The sequence below is a fragment of the Pocillopora verrucosa genome, chromosome 7 (genome assembly GCF_036669915.1).
Source record: "Pocillopora verrucosa isolate sample1 chromosome 7, ASM3666991v2, whole genome shotgun sequence".
Classification (NCBI taxonomy): Eukaryota; Metazoa; Cnidaria; class Anthozoa; order Scleractinia; family Pocilloporidae; genus Pocillopora; species Pocillopora verrucosa.
This window is the reverse complement of record NC_089318.1, coordinates 4848480-4863558: the sequence shown is the minus strand read 5'-3', so window position 1 is coordinate 4863558 and position 15079 is coordinate 4848480. Positions and strand designations below refer to the sequence as shown.

Genomic DNA, 15079 nt, shown 5'->3' with positions numbered 1-15079 from the left:
CCTTTCTACGGAGCTAGTAAAAACTTGAGTTGACAGATATTTCCCCCTTGTCAAACAAAGATAAACAAGGCTGTAAATGAGACTTGTTTTGATTTGCGCAACCTTTGGTAAAGGTATATTACATTTGTACAAGCAGGAGACCTCTATACGTAAGATGTCAGTAATACTTTTCAATGACACGAAAAAAATTCCATCGAGTGCGCTTGGGTTTGTCATAATTTGAACTAATATCAAGTTCATACGATAAGGAAATTTAATAGTTCATTTGAGGAAGCCCTCTAAGTTGTGAATTAATTAGTATACTAATGTTGCGTCCGACCCAAGGATTTCCGACATTTATTTAAGATATATCTTAACGATGAAAAAAAATCGTGCACAATCCTTATATGGATGAAATATAATCGGAACCCCTTTGTATCAGATATGAGTCTTGTGATTATTTCTTTGTTTAAGGCAAAGAACAAATCAGTAGGGATTTGTTCCAAATCAATGTCGGTTTTTTTCTGTAACTTGAATCCAAGAAAGAAGTAATCAGGTGACGTGAAAAAGACATCTGTCGCGTTGTACTTTGAATCGGGGTAAAGAGGGTAACTGGATCATCTATCATCGATTATTTTCATTTTTTCCTTTTTTTGATGATTTATGATGGACAAAATTGGAAAATAAGAAAAGAAATACAGTGTTGGAATGTGAAGGTTTCGTTGTATTACCGAAAAACATCCGTTTGTGATGTATTGCTTCCCTTAAAAAAAGTGTTATTCATCTTTAAATCTCTCGGTTATCAGACGGGCTGTGATCAGTCAGTTTTTTACAAATTGCAAAATGATAAGAAACTGGACTTTTCCTGATACAAATGTAAAGAAAGAAGCTGAAAAACGCAAAATAAACGGGAAATTTCCTGCGTGTCATCCGAATCGGTTATGTCACGCGAGTGTTATGTCACGCGTGTCTCGCTAACCTCGATCTAGCAACCCTTCACTCTCTCGGCAAAATGGCAGCCGATGAAGAATCAACCACTTCCAAGAAGCTGATCAATGATCCTTTAGATGCGGTAGATGAGGCTTTAGAAGGTATCGTTTTAGCCAATCCTGGGTTAAAGTTACTAAAGAATCATCGGGTTATTATCCGAGAGGATGTGAACGAAATACGAAAGGCAGGAAAGGTAACCCTCATCTCAGGAGGTGGAAGCGGTCACGAGCCATCGCATGCCGGATTTGTTGGAAAAGGGATGTTGACAGCGGCTGTGGCTGGAGCTGTTTTCACTTCTCCACCAACGAAATCCATCCTTGCTGCAATAAGAGCTGTTGGACTCGGTAACAGGGGAGGAACGCTATTGATTGTGAAGAATTACACTGGCGATAGGTTGAATTTCGGATTTGCCGCTGAGAGGGCGAAGGCCGAGGGGATAAAAGTCGATATGGTGGTGGTTGGTGAAGACTGTGCTCTCACTAGTAAGGACAAGACAGCAGGAAGGAGGGGGCTTTGTGGAACTGTTCTGATCCACAAGGTAAACTTGGGATGAAACAAAAGCTCAGCTGATGTGCATGTGACTCAGCCCCTCCCCTTCCCCCTCAACCCTCTTCCCCTCTCCCCTCAACCCTTCCCCCTCCCCCCTCACTCCCTTCCCCTTCCTATCTCTGTTTTTTAAAGCAGTAAGATGCTATAATAGAGACTACCTCCTCCCCACCAGTATATCCTGAGAATTCTAAGCCATAGAGACCAAAAGACTTTATGTTCCCCTTGTCTAACTATCCCCTCTTTTGCCTATAAGCTTACTTTAAAACTCCCCCTCTCTCATGATTTGCAAAATTTAGCATGAGTCCTGGTTATTTGCATGATGAATTTTAGTATTTACGCATTGGAGTAATGTTCTGTTTTATTTTCAATTTGTAGATTGCAGGTTCACTGGCTGAGGAAGGCAAATCTCTCGAGGAAATCTCACAAGTAGCCAAGGCCGCAGCCCAAGCCATGGGTATTTAACCTAACTTAATCCTAACTTTCTCGTGGGTGAATAATGTATACTTATTGACTGATTGAGGATACTGGACCATTAAATACTTAGCTAGAGGTCATGATATAAAGACCCTATTGCTAGTATGACTAATATGTACATCATGACGGAGAGCCACATATTTTTCTGTTTGGGCCTGAACCTAACTCAGTCAATGCACATTAATCTTATGGCCATGCCTCTCTCTTGTTTGCATCTCACAGAGCTGTTAGTATGGCTTTTTATATCTCAAAAATTCATATTTTATGAGTTCATGCACATGCCAAAATACACTGGCAGGTCCAGAGTGGGTGGGGTGGATGGGGATCAAGGCTTTTGGCTTTAGAGTGAATAAGAAACTTCTGTGTTTTCTGAATCAAACTTTTAATTCTACCCTCCCCACCCATATTGTAAATTCCTCGATCTGTCCTCTGAAATCTTGCCATCCTAATATAGAAACCAGCTTTTGACTGGAAATTCACAGTAAATCAAAGGCCAAAGCACCTTACATACCCTTTGGGTGTTATTTTTCCATGCTTTACGTGGCTTATCAACATTCTTTATCAGGTACCATTGGTGTTAGTTTGGCTCCATGCAGTCTCCCAGGATCTTTGCCATCCTTTGTATTGGGCAGTGATGAGATGGAGTTAGGACTGGGTAGGACTTTTTCTTTTCCATTTTCTTATCTCTAATTATCATCAAGATCAATGATTCTGTGTGATTTCCCCCTTGAAATTTAAATAAAGTACCGGCATGTGACTTAAAAATTTGCTCTGTATTTGTGCCAAGTGGCCAATCTAGCAGGAGCTTTATTCTAGTTTCCACAGCATGAAGCAATGATGAGATGCCTGTTCATTGCAAGATTACCCCTCCCCCCAACATTTCATAAGGCTTTCCCGACGATTCACTGGTGCCCACTTATACTCCTGGGTGGAGTGAAGCATGGTGGGAACACAACACTGTGAACCGGTTATGTCTTGAACCCAGACCTCTGGAACTAGAGTCCAGTGCTCTAATCTTCAGGCCCTTGCATCTCCCACGACATGTGACTAAACATGAGGCAAATTATTAAACTGTAGCTTGTATGGTTATATTAATACTGTATGAATTTTCTTACTCTCTATGATAAATATTAAAATCTTATTGGTTAAGCTACTTGCTGTATGTGTAGTGACTAAAGTGAGTCTATAAGGTATAATTATTCAATAAAAGCGTGAACCTGTCTTGTTGTTGAGTTTTAAAGGACTTCTATGTAAATAATAAGATTATTCACTCTCAAACTCTACTCATTATAAATAGTGTTTGGCTTTAACCCTTCAACTCCAGAAGTGATTAACATGAAACTTCTCCCAATAACATCCATATATTATCCAGCAAACAGCAAACAAAAATACCCAACTCGTCAGATAGAAGTTGTTTTCTTGATCTAATACCAAATTTGCCTGACTTATTTACCAAGAATTGTGTAAAAGCTGAAGGGGAGAATTAACAATCAGATCTTGGGAGTTAAAGGGTTAATTTGCTTTCCACAGGTATACATGGAGAACCTGGTGTCAAGAGGGTGAAGGTAAAGAGCCAAGTCTTTTCCTGCTGAAAAAGAGACGCCTCAGAGTTTCTTTGTATTGATTCTGTATCATAGCACTCAGAATCTGCACAAAGTATTTGCCCTTACACCTCAATTTCTGCTAACTAGGAGTGACCAGTGCAATAGTCCACTCAATTTATCTGAGCCTAATCTAGTTTAAAAGCCTGTTACCAAGTTATTTAGCCCTCTAGTTGATGGATGTCTCTAATGCTGACTTTGCTTTGTCTGTTGATAACTTGCAATGATATGTTTGTGACTGTACATTTACATAGTGATATCCTGTGCTTGCCTTTTTTCAGCTTGAAAAGGCAGACCAAGTTGTCAAAACCATGATTGACCACATGTCAGATGTTCAGAGTGGTGCAACATACAAGCTCGGTCTAAAGAAGGGTCAGCTTATTAAAATTCCACAGCATGAGATTCAATAGCATCTGGTTGACTTGCTAATAAGGGCGAAGTTACTTGGCTTTTTTCACATACTGAACTATAAGAATTAGGTCTTACTGATTTAAATCAAAACTATAAAGTACATGAGAATTTGCCATTTTTTTTTACAACATTCTCACAATTTTATTTTGATTTGATGTTCAACAGGTGACAGGGTGGCTCTTGTAGTAAATAATCTTGGAGGAACATCTGTTCTGGAGTTAAACATTGTTGCAAGGGCAGCCATAACATACCTTAGTATGTAGTCTGAGAGAACTATTGCTGATGAAAATTCTCTTGATAACAGCCTCTTAAGGTGACAGTCATGCCATCAGTCTTCCATTAGCAGGCAACTCATCAGAAATGATATAAGACCCAGGGGATCATTCTATATATATTTATTATTTTATTATGTCCCTCAGTTAGTATGTGCACTGTGATTAGTCAATTTAATTAGGCTGTATTTCACTGCATGTCCAGCTAAATTCAATTGAATTGAAATCTTCCCCTTCTATTTGAAACCAAAGATGTAATTCTTACTCACATTGTTTTCTCAGTCTGTACTGTAAGTTATGGATCCAAACTTCCCTTTTTTTTGGCTCTGAAATATGTGTGCTACAATTATTATCTTTGGTACATAGTGCAATTACTGCAAAATGTATCTCTTCAGGAAATGGCCTTGAAGATCCCCCAAAATAAATGAAAAGGGGATATGAAATGCCAACAAAACATGCCCCACCTTTAAAGCAATAATATTGTAGTTAGATCACTTTTGAAGAGGACATGACCCTCTGAAGGATACCCAACTCTCTAACTCTCTAATAAGCCAATGTCTCTTTTGCAAAGGAATAACATGAGAGCACCTTTTCTACAGCTACCAGGTGATTGCAAGGTATTCCTTATTTTTATATAGCAAAATCTGAATTTTTTTTACTTAGCTCAAGGGAAAGAGGTGAAAGTTGATCGAGTTTATGTTGGAAGTTTTATGACCTCATTAGAAATGGCTGGAGTATCAATCACTTTGCTTCACTTGGACAAAACTAGGGTGGATTGTTTGGGTAAGTGTCTCCTTGCAACAACCTGATCATTAATGCATCATAATGATAATTTTATTCCTCAGCAGAAAAATATTCCTGTGTAATTTAGTTCTTTCTTGCCCCCCCCCCCCCCCACTCACAATCAAGTTAATTATCTCCTGAATAAGATAAGTAAGTAATTGTTGCAAATGATTTTCTTTTTTTCTTTCAATTGATAATTTTTATGTGGGAGATGAGTTAGCTATGGGCCATGGGCAGTTTGAGTGCTGGGCAGAGTCATTGTGCTCTGTTCTGGCAAGACACATAACTCCTTAGTTTTTTTAATCTACTGGAATATTAATGGCAAGTGAATGGTCCAAGAATTTTGGTGAAATGAGGTATGGGGGGCAGTGGGGTGGGGTGGAATAGTTATTGACTAATTCTGATCTGGGATGAGGAGCATTACCTCCAAAGGCTCAACAATGTCTCTCCAAGATCTAAATGTAAATTGTTGTCACTGTCTGCTCTACATCTCTTATTATTTTAGCTCTGAGAGGCTAGTGTGAATCAAACGGTTTACCTTAATAAATTTTTTTTTCTCTCATTTCCTTTTCCCATGTATATTCATTGATATTTTAAGGTGAAATTCCTTTTTGGTACTCTTGGGAGTGAAAGGGTTAATTCATGTTGCAAAAACTGGAATAAAATATGGGCTGTGTGAGCCAATTTGGTGTGGCAGACAGCTTAATTTACCTTATGAACACTTATTGTGGAATTAAACATTTTTTAAATTTCCCACAAAATATGATTTTTTAAAATCCATTTGGTGTTTACATCAAAACATGCATGTACTTCCTGCACAGATCAAAGCACAACTGCACCAGCATGGCCACGAGTTTCAGTATCTACAAATTCAGGCTTTATGAGAACTGACAAGCAGCTTCTTGAAATTCCCATGAATGCAGCAGAAGAAAAAAAGGAGACTTCCTCAGAAAAGCTGACCGCACTAGGTGGGCTGTGTTTGCTTATAACCGTTTATTGATTGAGTGTCGTTAAGCCACGACCAAATTAATCACAACTGCCAGTCAGAAGAAAGCGAAATAACGTTGAGAGCCAGTGAGAACTCAGAGTAAAAACAACTGAACTGCCTAAAGCGCGGGAAAACGCGGGCGACCAAGTTGTATCTAATTGGTTGAGAAAGTGGCGCGAATTTTCTGGTCCAATCACACACTCATTTGAAAACTGCTCCTATACTTACACTGTGCGGTAGTTTTCTTCTAATCACACACACCGTGACTTTTTGTATCCAGGGGAAAAGGTCTATGCCGTTATTAGTCATGTAACTAATGCCCTCAATGCTGCTGAGAGTAATCTGAATGAACTGGATAACCTTGCTGGCGACGGAGACTGTGGGACCACCCTTTCTCGGGGAGCCTCAGGTACGAGCCATCGAATATTTGTTGGACATATTGTAACTCACTATAACCATACTAGCGGAGCCGCAGTTCACAGTACCTACATCCCTAGTCTTCCTTATAACCGCCACAATCCATAATAACACAGCTTCTAATTTTGCTTCGGAGGAAAATCAGTATTAGACGAACTATCTTCGCGTACAGTCACCTACTAAAGTTTCGGTTTTACTTTATCAAATGTAATCCTTTTTTTTATTATTTTATTACTTCCAGCCATAAAGAAAGCCTTAGGAACACAGGATGCCCCAGGTTTGCCATGTAACCATCCAGAAAAGCTGTTGTTATCACTTGCCAGTTTGTGTGAGGATCATATGGGTGGAAGTTCTGGCGTGGTTAGTTATCTTTAACCCTTTGACGCCTAAGAATGACTAGCATCTAATTTCTCCCTACAATTTCAACCCCGAATCGCGCATTAAGGTCATGAGAATAAAGGAAGCGATCACCAACTAAAGAAGCTCTTGATTGTTAAGCAAACTCTCCTAGTCGGCACCTCAGGAAATGTATCGAAAACAGCACTGAGAATATGCATATTGATGTTGTGTAAAGAGTTGATAAAGGACTTCGTATGCTTTTTTCACCAGTATTAATAGATACGAAATATTTGAAAATTTGATTTCTCCTTTCGTGGTGATTTAAAGAGTTTGCCAAATCTTTAGTACAGATATTACTTGCCAATCCTCATGCCTGTGGATCATAGACTCCGACTAATCCCTGCTCACCTAGATAACGATCAATTTCTCTCGCGTAGCACAAAAATTAGAGCTTATGACCCAATTTTGAAAGATGCGTGAAATAAACTCAGTTTTATATACCGAGGAAGAATGTCCATGCAAATGATCGTGCATTGACCGAAACCTTTTCTTGGGTCAAATCTTGAGTCAAATATTCTGAACTTTTTCGGTAAACATAACGAACATGCTGGCCTTCAAGGGATAATAACTGTGGGCCTTTCCTCCTAAAAAAGTTGGCAGGTAAATGAGGTAAGAGATGTGAAGTCATCCTTGTTTTGTTTATTCTTCTGCAGTTCTACAGCCTCTTTCTCACGTCTGGAACAGTTCATCTCAGGGGTGACTCAGCCGCAAAGTCCTGGGCTCGAGCTTGGGAGGCTGGTGTCCAGGCCATCATGAGGTACGTTCAAAGTTGTTACAGTAGTAATGTACCGGCTATCAGATATAACCAATGATAGTTATCCAGTGGAGGGATTCGCCTGATGTTTTTACGTTTTTGATGCTTCCTAATTCAAATCACGTGGTGTTTCACTTGGTTTAAATTGTGTATGCGGTTTCATATGGCTGGAAATAAGGATGTTAACAAGTTAGAAAAATTTGTCCATAGAAAATCAACCGAAGAGGGCTCGCTTCAGACACGAACACGAACAGAAAACTTAACAGAAGGACAAGGAGTTGGTTAATATGTGACCGATCCTTGAATACATCTCTTTGAACCCCGAAATTTCATTTGAAAAGGAATAGTTATTCAGCTCATGAGCAAAATTTTCCTTTTTCTTCATCGTTAGGTATGGCGGAGCGGAGCCTGGGGACCGCACAATGGTTTGTGATTTGTCCTGATTGTCAAAATTTCTGATTTAGGTCAAATTGTTCAAAACCCAAACTTGTCTGACAAACACAAATAGTTATGCGAAGATTGACCATAGACTACAAATTAATAAAGATCCTCTTAATTGATGGTCTTAATTTATCATTGTCGTTTCACCCAGGATTCCAAAATGAAAAGAAGTTTCGAGGTATAACGCTCTGCGTTTCTAAACAGAGTCCAAGCCAAAAATGGTTAAAAAGTTCTTGGACTGTCTTGCAGGGCTTCAGCCCTCCAGGTAGCAAGATGAATATTTTTTTCTGCGCTCCTATAGAGAAGAAATTGCCAAACCGTCAGGCCTTTACATTTCTCCTTTGATAATTTCGTGATGTTTTCCCAATGCTTAAAACTAAAGAACACTTGAGAACATTTCTTCAAAGAATTTAGCCATAGGGTTTTGCCGCCATGTTTACTTGCTTGTAGAATCACTTTTTAAATTTTTGTTGTTAATTTTCTATTCATGTCTTTTTCATAGCTCGACGCGTTGCACCCGGCAGGATCAACTTTGATCTCAGAGCTCGATTCAGGTGTTGACCCATTGGAGGCAGTGGAAAAGGCTGTGGAGGTATACAGGAAGATATTTAAATCACTCGAAGAATAATTCCTTGACTCGGGTTAAATCTGGTTATTCCAAGCAAATTTTGTTCGTCACAGTTGACTTGCATCAACGAAGTTTCAACGCTATTGTTTACCTCCCTTTCCAGGCTGCTGAGCTGGGTGCCCAGTCTACCTCCGCCATGTCAGCCCGAGCTGGTCGATCCAGTTACGTTAGTGAAAAGCACTTGAATAAGGCAGACCCAGGAGCATTGGCCGTGACGGTCTGGTTCCGGGCGGCTTTTAACGCTCTGAAAAATTAGGAGATAATTGTAAGGTATGCGCTGTTTGGTCGTTGCTCGGGGGGATTTTATTTGTAGTCTGATTTCCATTTAAATACAATGCTGCACCTCTTTAAATATTATTTAACTAATACTTTCAGCAAACCAGTTACTTGTTATAAACCGCTCTGCTCACATTTCACAAGAGATATTTGGTTAGAATTTTTACGCGTAATTATTTCCTTTTTGCACTTGGCTTTGCAAGAGGAGGGACTGGTACACAATTGACTAAATCCACTGGATGCCCTGACAAAGTTAAATGACGTTTATTAACTCCTTTGGATTGATAATTTGGATTGGCTATCTTGTAAAGAAATCTCTTAAAACATCAAATGCCTGTTTCCATCAGGACATTCTTTTGGAACCTAAAATTTTTGCGCCAGGAATTTTGATGATACTTCGTTGGACAAGATGATATGGAAAGATAATTAATTAAATGTTTCCTGACCTTTGGTAGCAATATATGTAATATTTAAGGAGATTTAAATAGCATAAGCGAAAGAGAATTGAGTCTTTTATATTGAGATGTTTTTATATCAAATGGTATGAAATGAATTTATAGCGATATCGACTTCAATTAATAAATCACGCCTCCACCTCTACTGTCTTCTACTTTCTATGTCTCTGTGTACTAAAACTGTTCGATTGAAAAGGTGATGTTCTTTTAAATGGAAGCCACTTTCTTATAGCGTAAAACAATTATTTTATAGTGCATTGGCTGATAATACGACACTTATTCAATACTTAGTCTCTTAATTACAATTTCTACGTTTCTGTTGATGTTTGTGCCACGATGGGAAAAGTAAAGAAGTAAATCTCAATCGCGTTTTGGTAAATCAAGAAAATATATTATTGTTCCCTTAGTCCATTTTACCTTTGTGCGCTTATTTTCCAGGCCTTTAACTAGGAGTGAGGCAGAGGGTGACCCTGTTCAGAGACGAGAAACTGCAGTCTAAGCTTAATAACAGAGTAATTTGCGTATGAAAAATAGCAAGGATGGAGTACTAAGAGAATTACCTTTTGCCTCACTTGGCAGGCAAGCAAGCACAAAACTCTAGAATGATGACTATCCGAAAAATGAGAATTTTAAGAATGTGATGCAATCTTAAAAAAAAAGAAAAATTCAGACATTTTGCATTAGTGCAAGATCACAATTTATTATGTCATGTGCAAGATATAGAAGGTCAAATTTTTTGTGACGTCAAAATTTAGCAGTCACCCGATAAAGGGGCACAACTGGAAAACCTCTGCTATCTCATAAGTATTCAGAATAATATCATCTATAGTACGGTCAAAAGATGACTGGAGAGTGATTTTAGGACGAAAATTTCCACGATTACGAAGTCAGTATCATAAACAACTGCGAAAACATCATGGCTAAAACTTATCGCATACACCTTGTAAGCGGTGAAAACTTAAGTCAAATAAGCTGCGGTCGCCTGTGAAGGTGTATGGATAAAAACTATGTCTTCTGTTGCTTCTTTTATCCACATGAAGCTGGAAAATAACTTGAATCTCTCCGCACGGAAACTAACTTAGAAATGAGGTTTTTAATGACGATCGGTTTCTGTTATCTAGCTCTATCAATCTAGTCTGTGTACTCTCTCTGTTTCGCTTTGTTTTCGATTAGACCTTACAAACGTAATTCAAAACACGTAATCTTGGTACGGAAATACTTGAATCTGTCAGTTAAACAAAAAAAAAACAACAAAAACAACAGAAACAACAAAAAAAAAATTCAATGCTTTGTTTTATCGCACGTGAGGGTTCAAACGATCAAATCAATATCTGACCCTTTGTAAAATGATTCCCGTCGATTTTGGCCCGCCACAGATCGGAAATGAAGAGGCCGAAAAATCAATGTTGTGGTTGATATGCGACTCTGTACTGCGTCTTTACAACTTGTTTTGTTTCAACTGATGAATCTTAAAATGTCTTCAAGTCTATTCTTTTCGCATGATGAGAACAATGGTATGTCTTGCCGCACTTGAAAATGATGATATGGTGTCTCCTTTAATTAGTCATCAATCTTATTCAAGCGGGATCTGTTCTTTGTGATAAATCTCTGCTTTGGTAAACTTTGGTGATCAATATCACACTGCCGGGCGTATCTTGAATGAAACATGCCGCTGTACCGTGGGTGTTATTCTTCCATCACTGGCGCCATTGCGATCGGTTTCTTTTAAGGAGTCGCATGATCTTTGACGTAATTGTGAGTTTGTGAGTAGTTGAGATAACGTCCGATAATAAAGCTATGATGATATGAGCTTTTGATTATTGAGGGAAAGTTCGTCTTGTTTAAAACAAACTTTCCTTTTGTGTAATCGGCGCATTAGAAAGCAAGTTAGTCAACAAGTAACTGCATGACATTCGGCTGTTTTCGTAGCTTTTCGTTTACTGTTTCGGCCGTTTTCGTAGCTTTTCGTTTACTGTTTCGGCCGTTTTCGTAGCTTTTCGTTGACTGTTTCGGCTGTTTTCGTAGCTTTTCGTTTACTGTTTCGGCCGTTTTCGTAGCTTTTCGTTTACTGTTTCGGCTGTTTTCGTAGCTTTTCGTTTACTGTTTCGGCTGTTTTCGTAGCTTTTCATTTACTGTTTCGGCTGTTTTCATAGCTTTTCGTCAACTGAAAGTAATTCGGGATTGCATTGGTGTTGCTGTACTATGCCCAGTGATTGGTCCAAAAAATCTCGCGCCACTTATTTAGTCTATCACAGCGTTTTCCCGCGCTTATGGTAGTTTGCTCGTTTTTACATCGAGATGTTTCCTTTTTCTGATTGGCTGGTGTCATGATTAGTAAGGTGTTTCTCATGACAACCAATCAAAATGCGCCCTAAAATTACTGTGTAACCCTGTTCTAATAAACTTTTTTGAAAAGGCACTAACTCACTAATTCCGTCTTATATCTAGGTCGTGTTCTATTTTGGCAGGCGAAATTACCTTGAACACGAAGGAAAGAAAAATGTTCATCAACGAACAAAGCAAAAGAAGAAAAGGAAATGTGAAGACTAGGCCAAAAACTGACGTAGATGATCAAAAGTGGAAAGATCGCTGCAGGATTTCAAATTTTTTAACTGAGAAAATTTTTGTCATTTCCACCAACTTTGTTCGTAATCACCAAGGTTAAAAAATTATGGTTAATAGTACGAATTAAAAAATTCCGAGCACTTAAGTGTTATTTATTTTTGGTTCAAGTTCAAGAGTTGATATTGTGATAAAAAGATTAACGGGAAAAAATAACTCATGCTCTGCGGAATCTTTTAAGCAAAAGAAGTCATGTATGGGAAAATCAAATACTAAACCAACAGTTTAAACACTTAGATTTATCTCTTTCTGTGTAGTTCTTTTTTTATATATGTTTATTACAATTATTTTGCCTATTTTTTGTTGTTATAGTATTGTTTTGGTTCGAAATACCTCTTGTGCTTCCGTGATATTTTATTCAAATAGATAACGAATCTGTTTAGCGTAAATCTTAGCTCGTAATTCGATAACGTAAATGTGGAATTCAAATTGTGGCTTTGGCAACTGAAGATGACATGAGTAACGTCGACACATGTTTTGTTAACTAAAAAAATATTGTTTGCTTTGTGCGAGTACATAGCTGTTTAGAACTATCATTGCTTTGTTCTTTTTTATGTTGTCGAAACTTTGCGTGATCGTTTGAATAGAAATATTTTACAGTGTAATTTTACAAATGTAGGAACTAATTTTTAAACAGAGAAGACCGCACGAACACTTAATAATACATCGATTGTCGGTACGTTTTTAAAAAAAGTTGGCCGGACATGCGCTCTTCTTTGGACGCTGTTCTTAGAAATATAGGCTTCTTGAAGTAAAGTGTTTGTAGTAGATTTATATATATATCATGTGCTCAAGGCTTTTGTTATGGTTATATGTGAACAATTTTGCTAATTCTAACAAACGAGTTTGTCTAGCTATTTTAGTTCTGGGCCAATATTTGATTCCTAAGTACAGCAGCTTCATCTATCAATTTTTATCTCAAAATGTGAGTGTATTTTAAAAAAATCATCTTATATCCTTATTGTTAGGAGAAACTCAAAGTATGTCGAACTAGTAGAATGATATTGAAAAGGAACGCGTGTAATTTCAAGTGAGAAGAACGTATTTAATGACGTGATGGTGAAAGCTGTATGTCATTCCTAGACGTGGGGCATGAAGCCTAATTTTCAGAAGGTCGCCATTTGCAGACCGCTGTCTGAATCTTTGAGGCCATGTCCCATTTTGGCCCATCCTCATTATTTTGCTACATTTTTATCACACTAGGCAAATATTTTTAGGTTTCTTTCGCGGTGGAAGTGAGGTCGTAGAAAAAGCATTTTTTAACATATCGTGACTCAGATCCTCTAAAACCAATTAACTAGTCGAGGTCTTACTGTCACTTTTTGAATCCAGTTGTCCGATCTAGTTTCATATCAGTAAACGTTTCCAAAATTTGTTCATGCTGTGTAAATGTGGTCATTCTTTTTTCAATTGAATATGTGAACTTCGGCAAAAATCTTATCCCCTTAGATTTAGCTAGGCTTTTATTTGTTTATCTTTCATCAACACCAGACATGCTGTCTGGAACATAAAACCACTGTGACACAAGGTAAGATTTCTGTGACCAATGCTTCCGTTTATTAATAAAAACCTTCGCCCTCCTTATTCGTGTCAGAGCAATCTTTTCGCTGATTGAGAAGTGCCCAAGGGAGCAAATAAAGCAAATTTGACTGAATTTAAGATCAACGACCCAAGGGGTTTTTAATTTAAGTTCTTGGGTACTTCTCCAGCTCGGAAATCTTTGATCCCCCTCTCATGGAAGACGTTAAAGACAAAGCGATGAGTGAAACTACGCAGCAGTGTTTATCTCTTTCTTGGTGGGCCCTTGTGCCATGAAAGTTAGAGGTATTAGCGACTCCTTAGACACGCAAACCTTTTTTTTCTTGGTCCCTGTAAAACTATCATCAAAAGTCTATTGGCGCACTTCAAACTAGCCGGCGAAAGTGTGACAAAACGAATCAGCAACCACTAGTTCAAACTCGCCATCAGCTTATGTTTGTCTTACCAAGAAAGCATATAACCTCTTTCGTGACAAAAAAAAGGTAAAAGAAGGAAACCGCAAGCAGTATCTAAACAGCTACAAGACATTTTGTAATAGTAAATGCGAGCAATCGCATTAAAGATAGCAGCAGCATTTAGATAAATAAATTGGATTATACTTTTGTAACGATGCGTCCTCTCCGCTCTCTAAGTTTCGAGGATGAGTTGGAATTTAGGGGGTTGGTTTGCTGTTAACACAACCGACTTAAATTAGGAATCATTCCAACACCTCACTAAAATAGCGGTAGTATTAAATATATTTGTATGTTTGTTGTTTGAAGCAAATCCTTACCCAGAAACAGGCAAAAAATGTAGAGCAAAGAGACCGAAAAACACAAATATATCTTGGTATATTGATGTTTGTGTAAAACTACCGCGAGCACACACTATCAAATTCCAGGTCATTTTCATATCGAACAAAAACATGATCTAATAGATTACGTTTATGTCCAATATAATATTATGCTACGACTTCTCTTTATTCGAATATCAGATGAAGTCTTTGTGCAGAATATTGTGCCCAACGTTTCGCGTTAAAAGGCCATTCATTAAATTCTTGATAGCGTTGGCAGAGATTTTGATGAACAAATCTGTTGCCATCAGCATGACTTGATAAACTAATTACCCTAATGAAATAGGAAACGGGAAAATCGGCTTTCAAAAGAAACATTAAAAAAAACCAAGGTTAAACCTACGTCCCAGAGGTCCCAGAACAATTATATTTCATTCAATTTGACAACAATGATGAGTGCAAGCTGCTAGAAGTATCTTTTCGTCAGGGGACTGGAAAAATCAACTCAATCGCGAGCCAAACTGGTTTTAAAATTAGGAACCAGGAAAACTTTAAACAAAGCATTTTTTGTTCGCTGTAGGAAACAGCTTTGACAGGAAGCTCTAGTCTTCACGCTGAGGTATCAAGTGTTCGAAACAAAACGCGAAAGTCACAGGAAATTTCACTTTCGTTGTGGCTTCAGTCGATAGTTTGATAGTATGGCTTCCTTCCTCTATCCCCTTTCGCAGT

At 38.1% G+C, this 15079-nt stretch overlaps 1 protein-coding gene across 3 annotated transcripts; it reads left to right on the top strand.

Moving 5' to 3' along the window:
- The first annotated feature begins 944 nt into the window (after positions 1-944).
- LOC131773049 (triokinase/FMN cyclase) lies at positions 945-13679 on the top strand. Of its 3 annotated transcripts, none has more exons than XM_066169523.1 (15): positions 945-1507; positions 1894-1972; positions 2558-2647; positions 3523-3557; positions 3875-3965; positions 4170-4259; positions 4940-5059; positions 5881-6027; positions 6328-6456; positions 6706-6824; positions 7517-7620; positions 8009-8042; positions 8561-8650; positions 8790-8956; positions 11866-13679. In XM_066169523.1, the coding sequence occupies exons 1-14, from the start codon at positions 992-994 to the stop codon at positions 8940-8942; spliced, it is 1797 nt and encodes a 598-aa protein (XP_066025620.1). In that variant the 5' UTR covers positions 945-991; the 3' UTR covers positions 8943-8956; positions 11866-13679. The 3 variants fall into 3 exon arrangements, with proteins under 3 accessions (XP_066025620.1, XP_066025621.1, XP_058944994.2); XM_066169524.1 differs by lacking the exon at positions 11866-13679 and adding an exon at positions 9856-10077; XM_059089011.2 differs by lacking the exon at positions 11866-13679 and having other exon boundaries at positions 946-1507; positions 8790-9575.
- The last annotated feature ends 1400 nt before the right edge of the window (positions 13680-15079 follow it).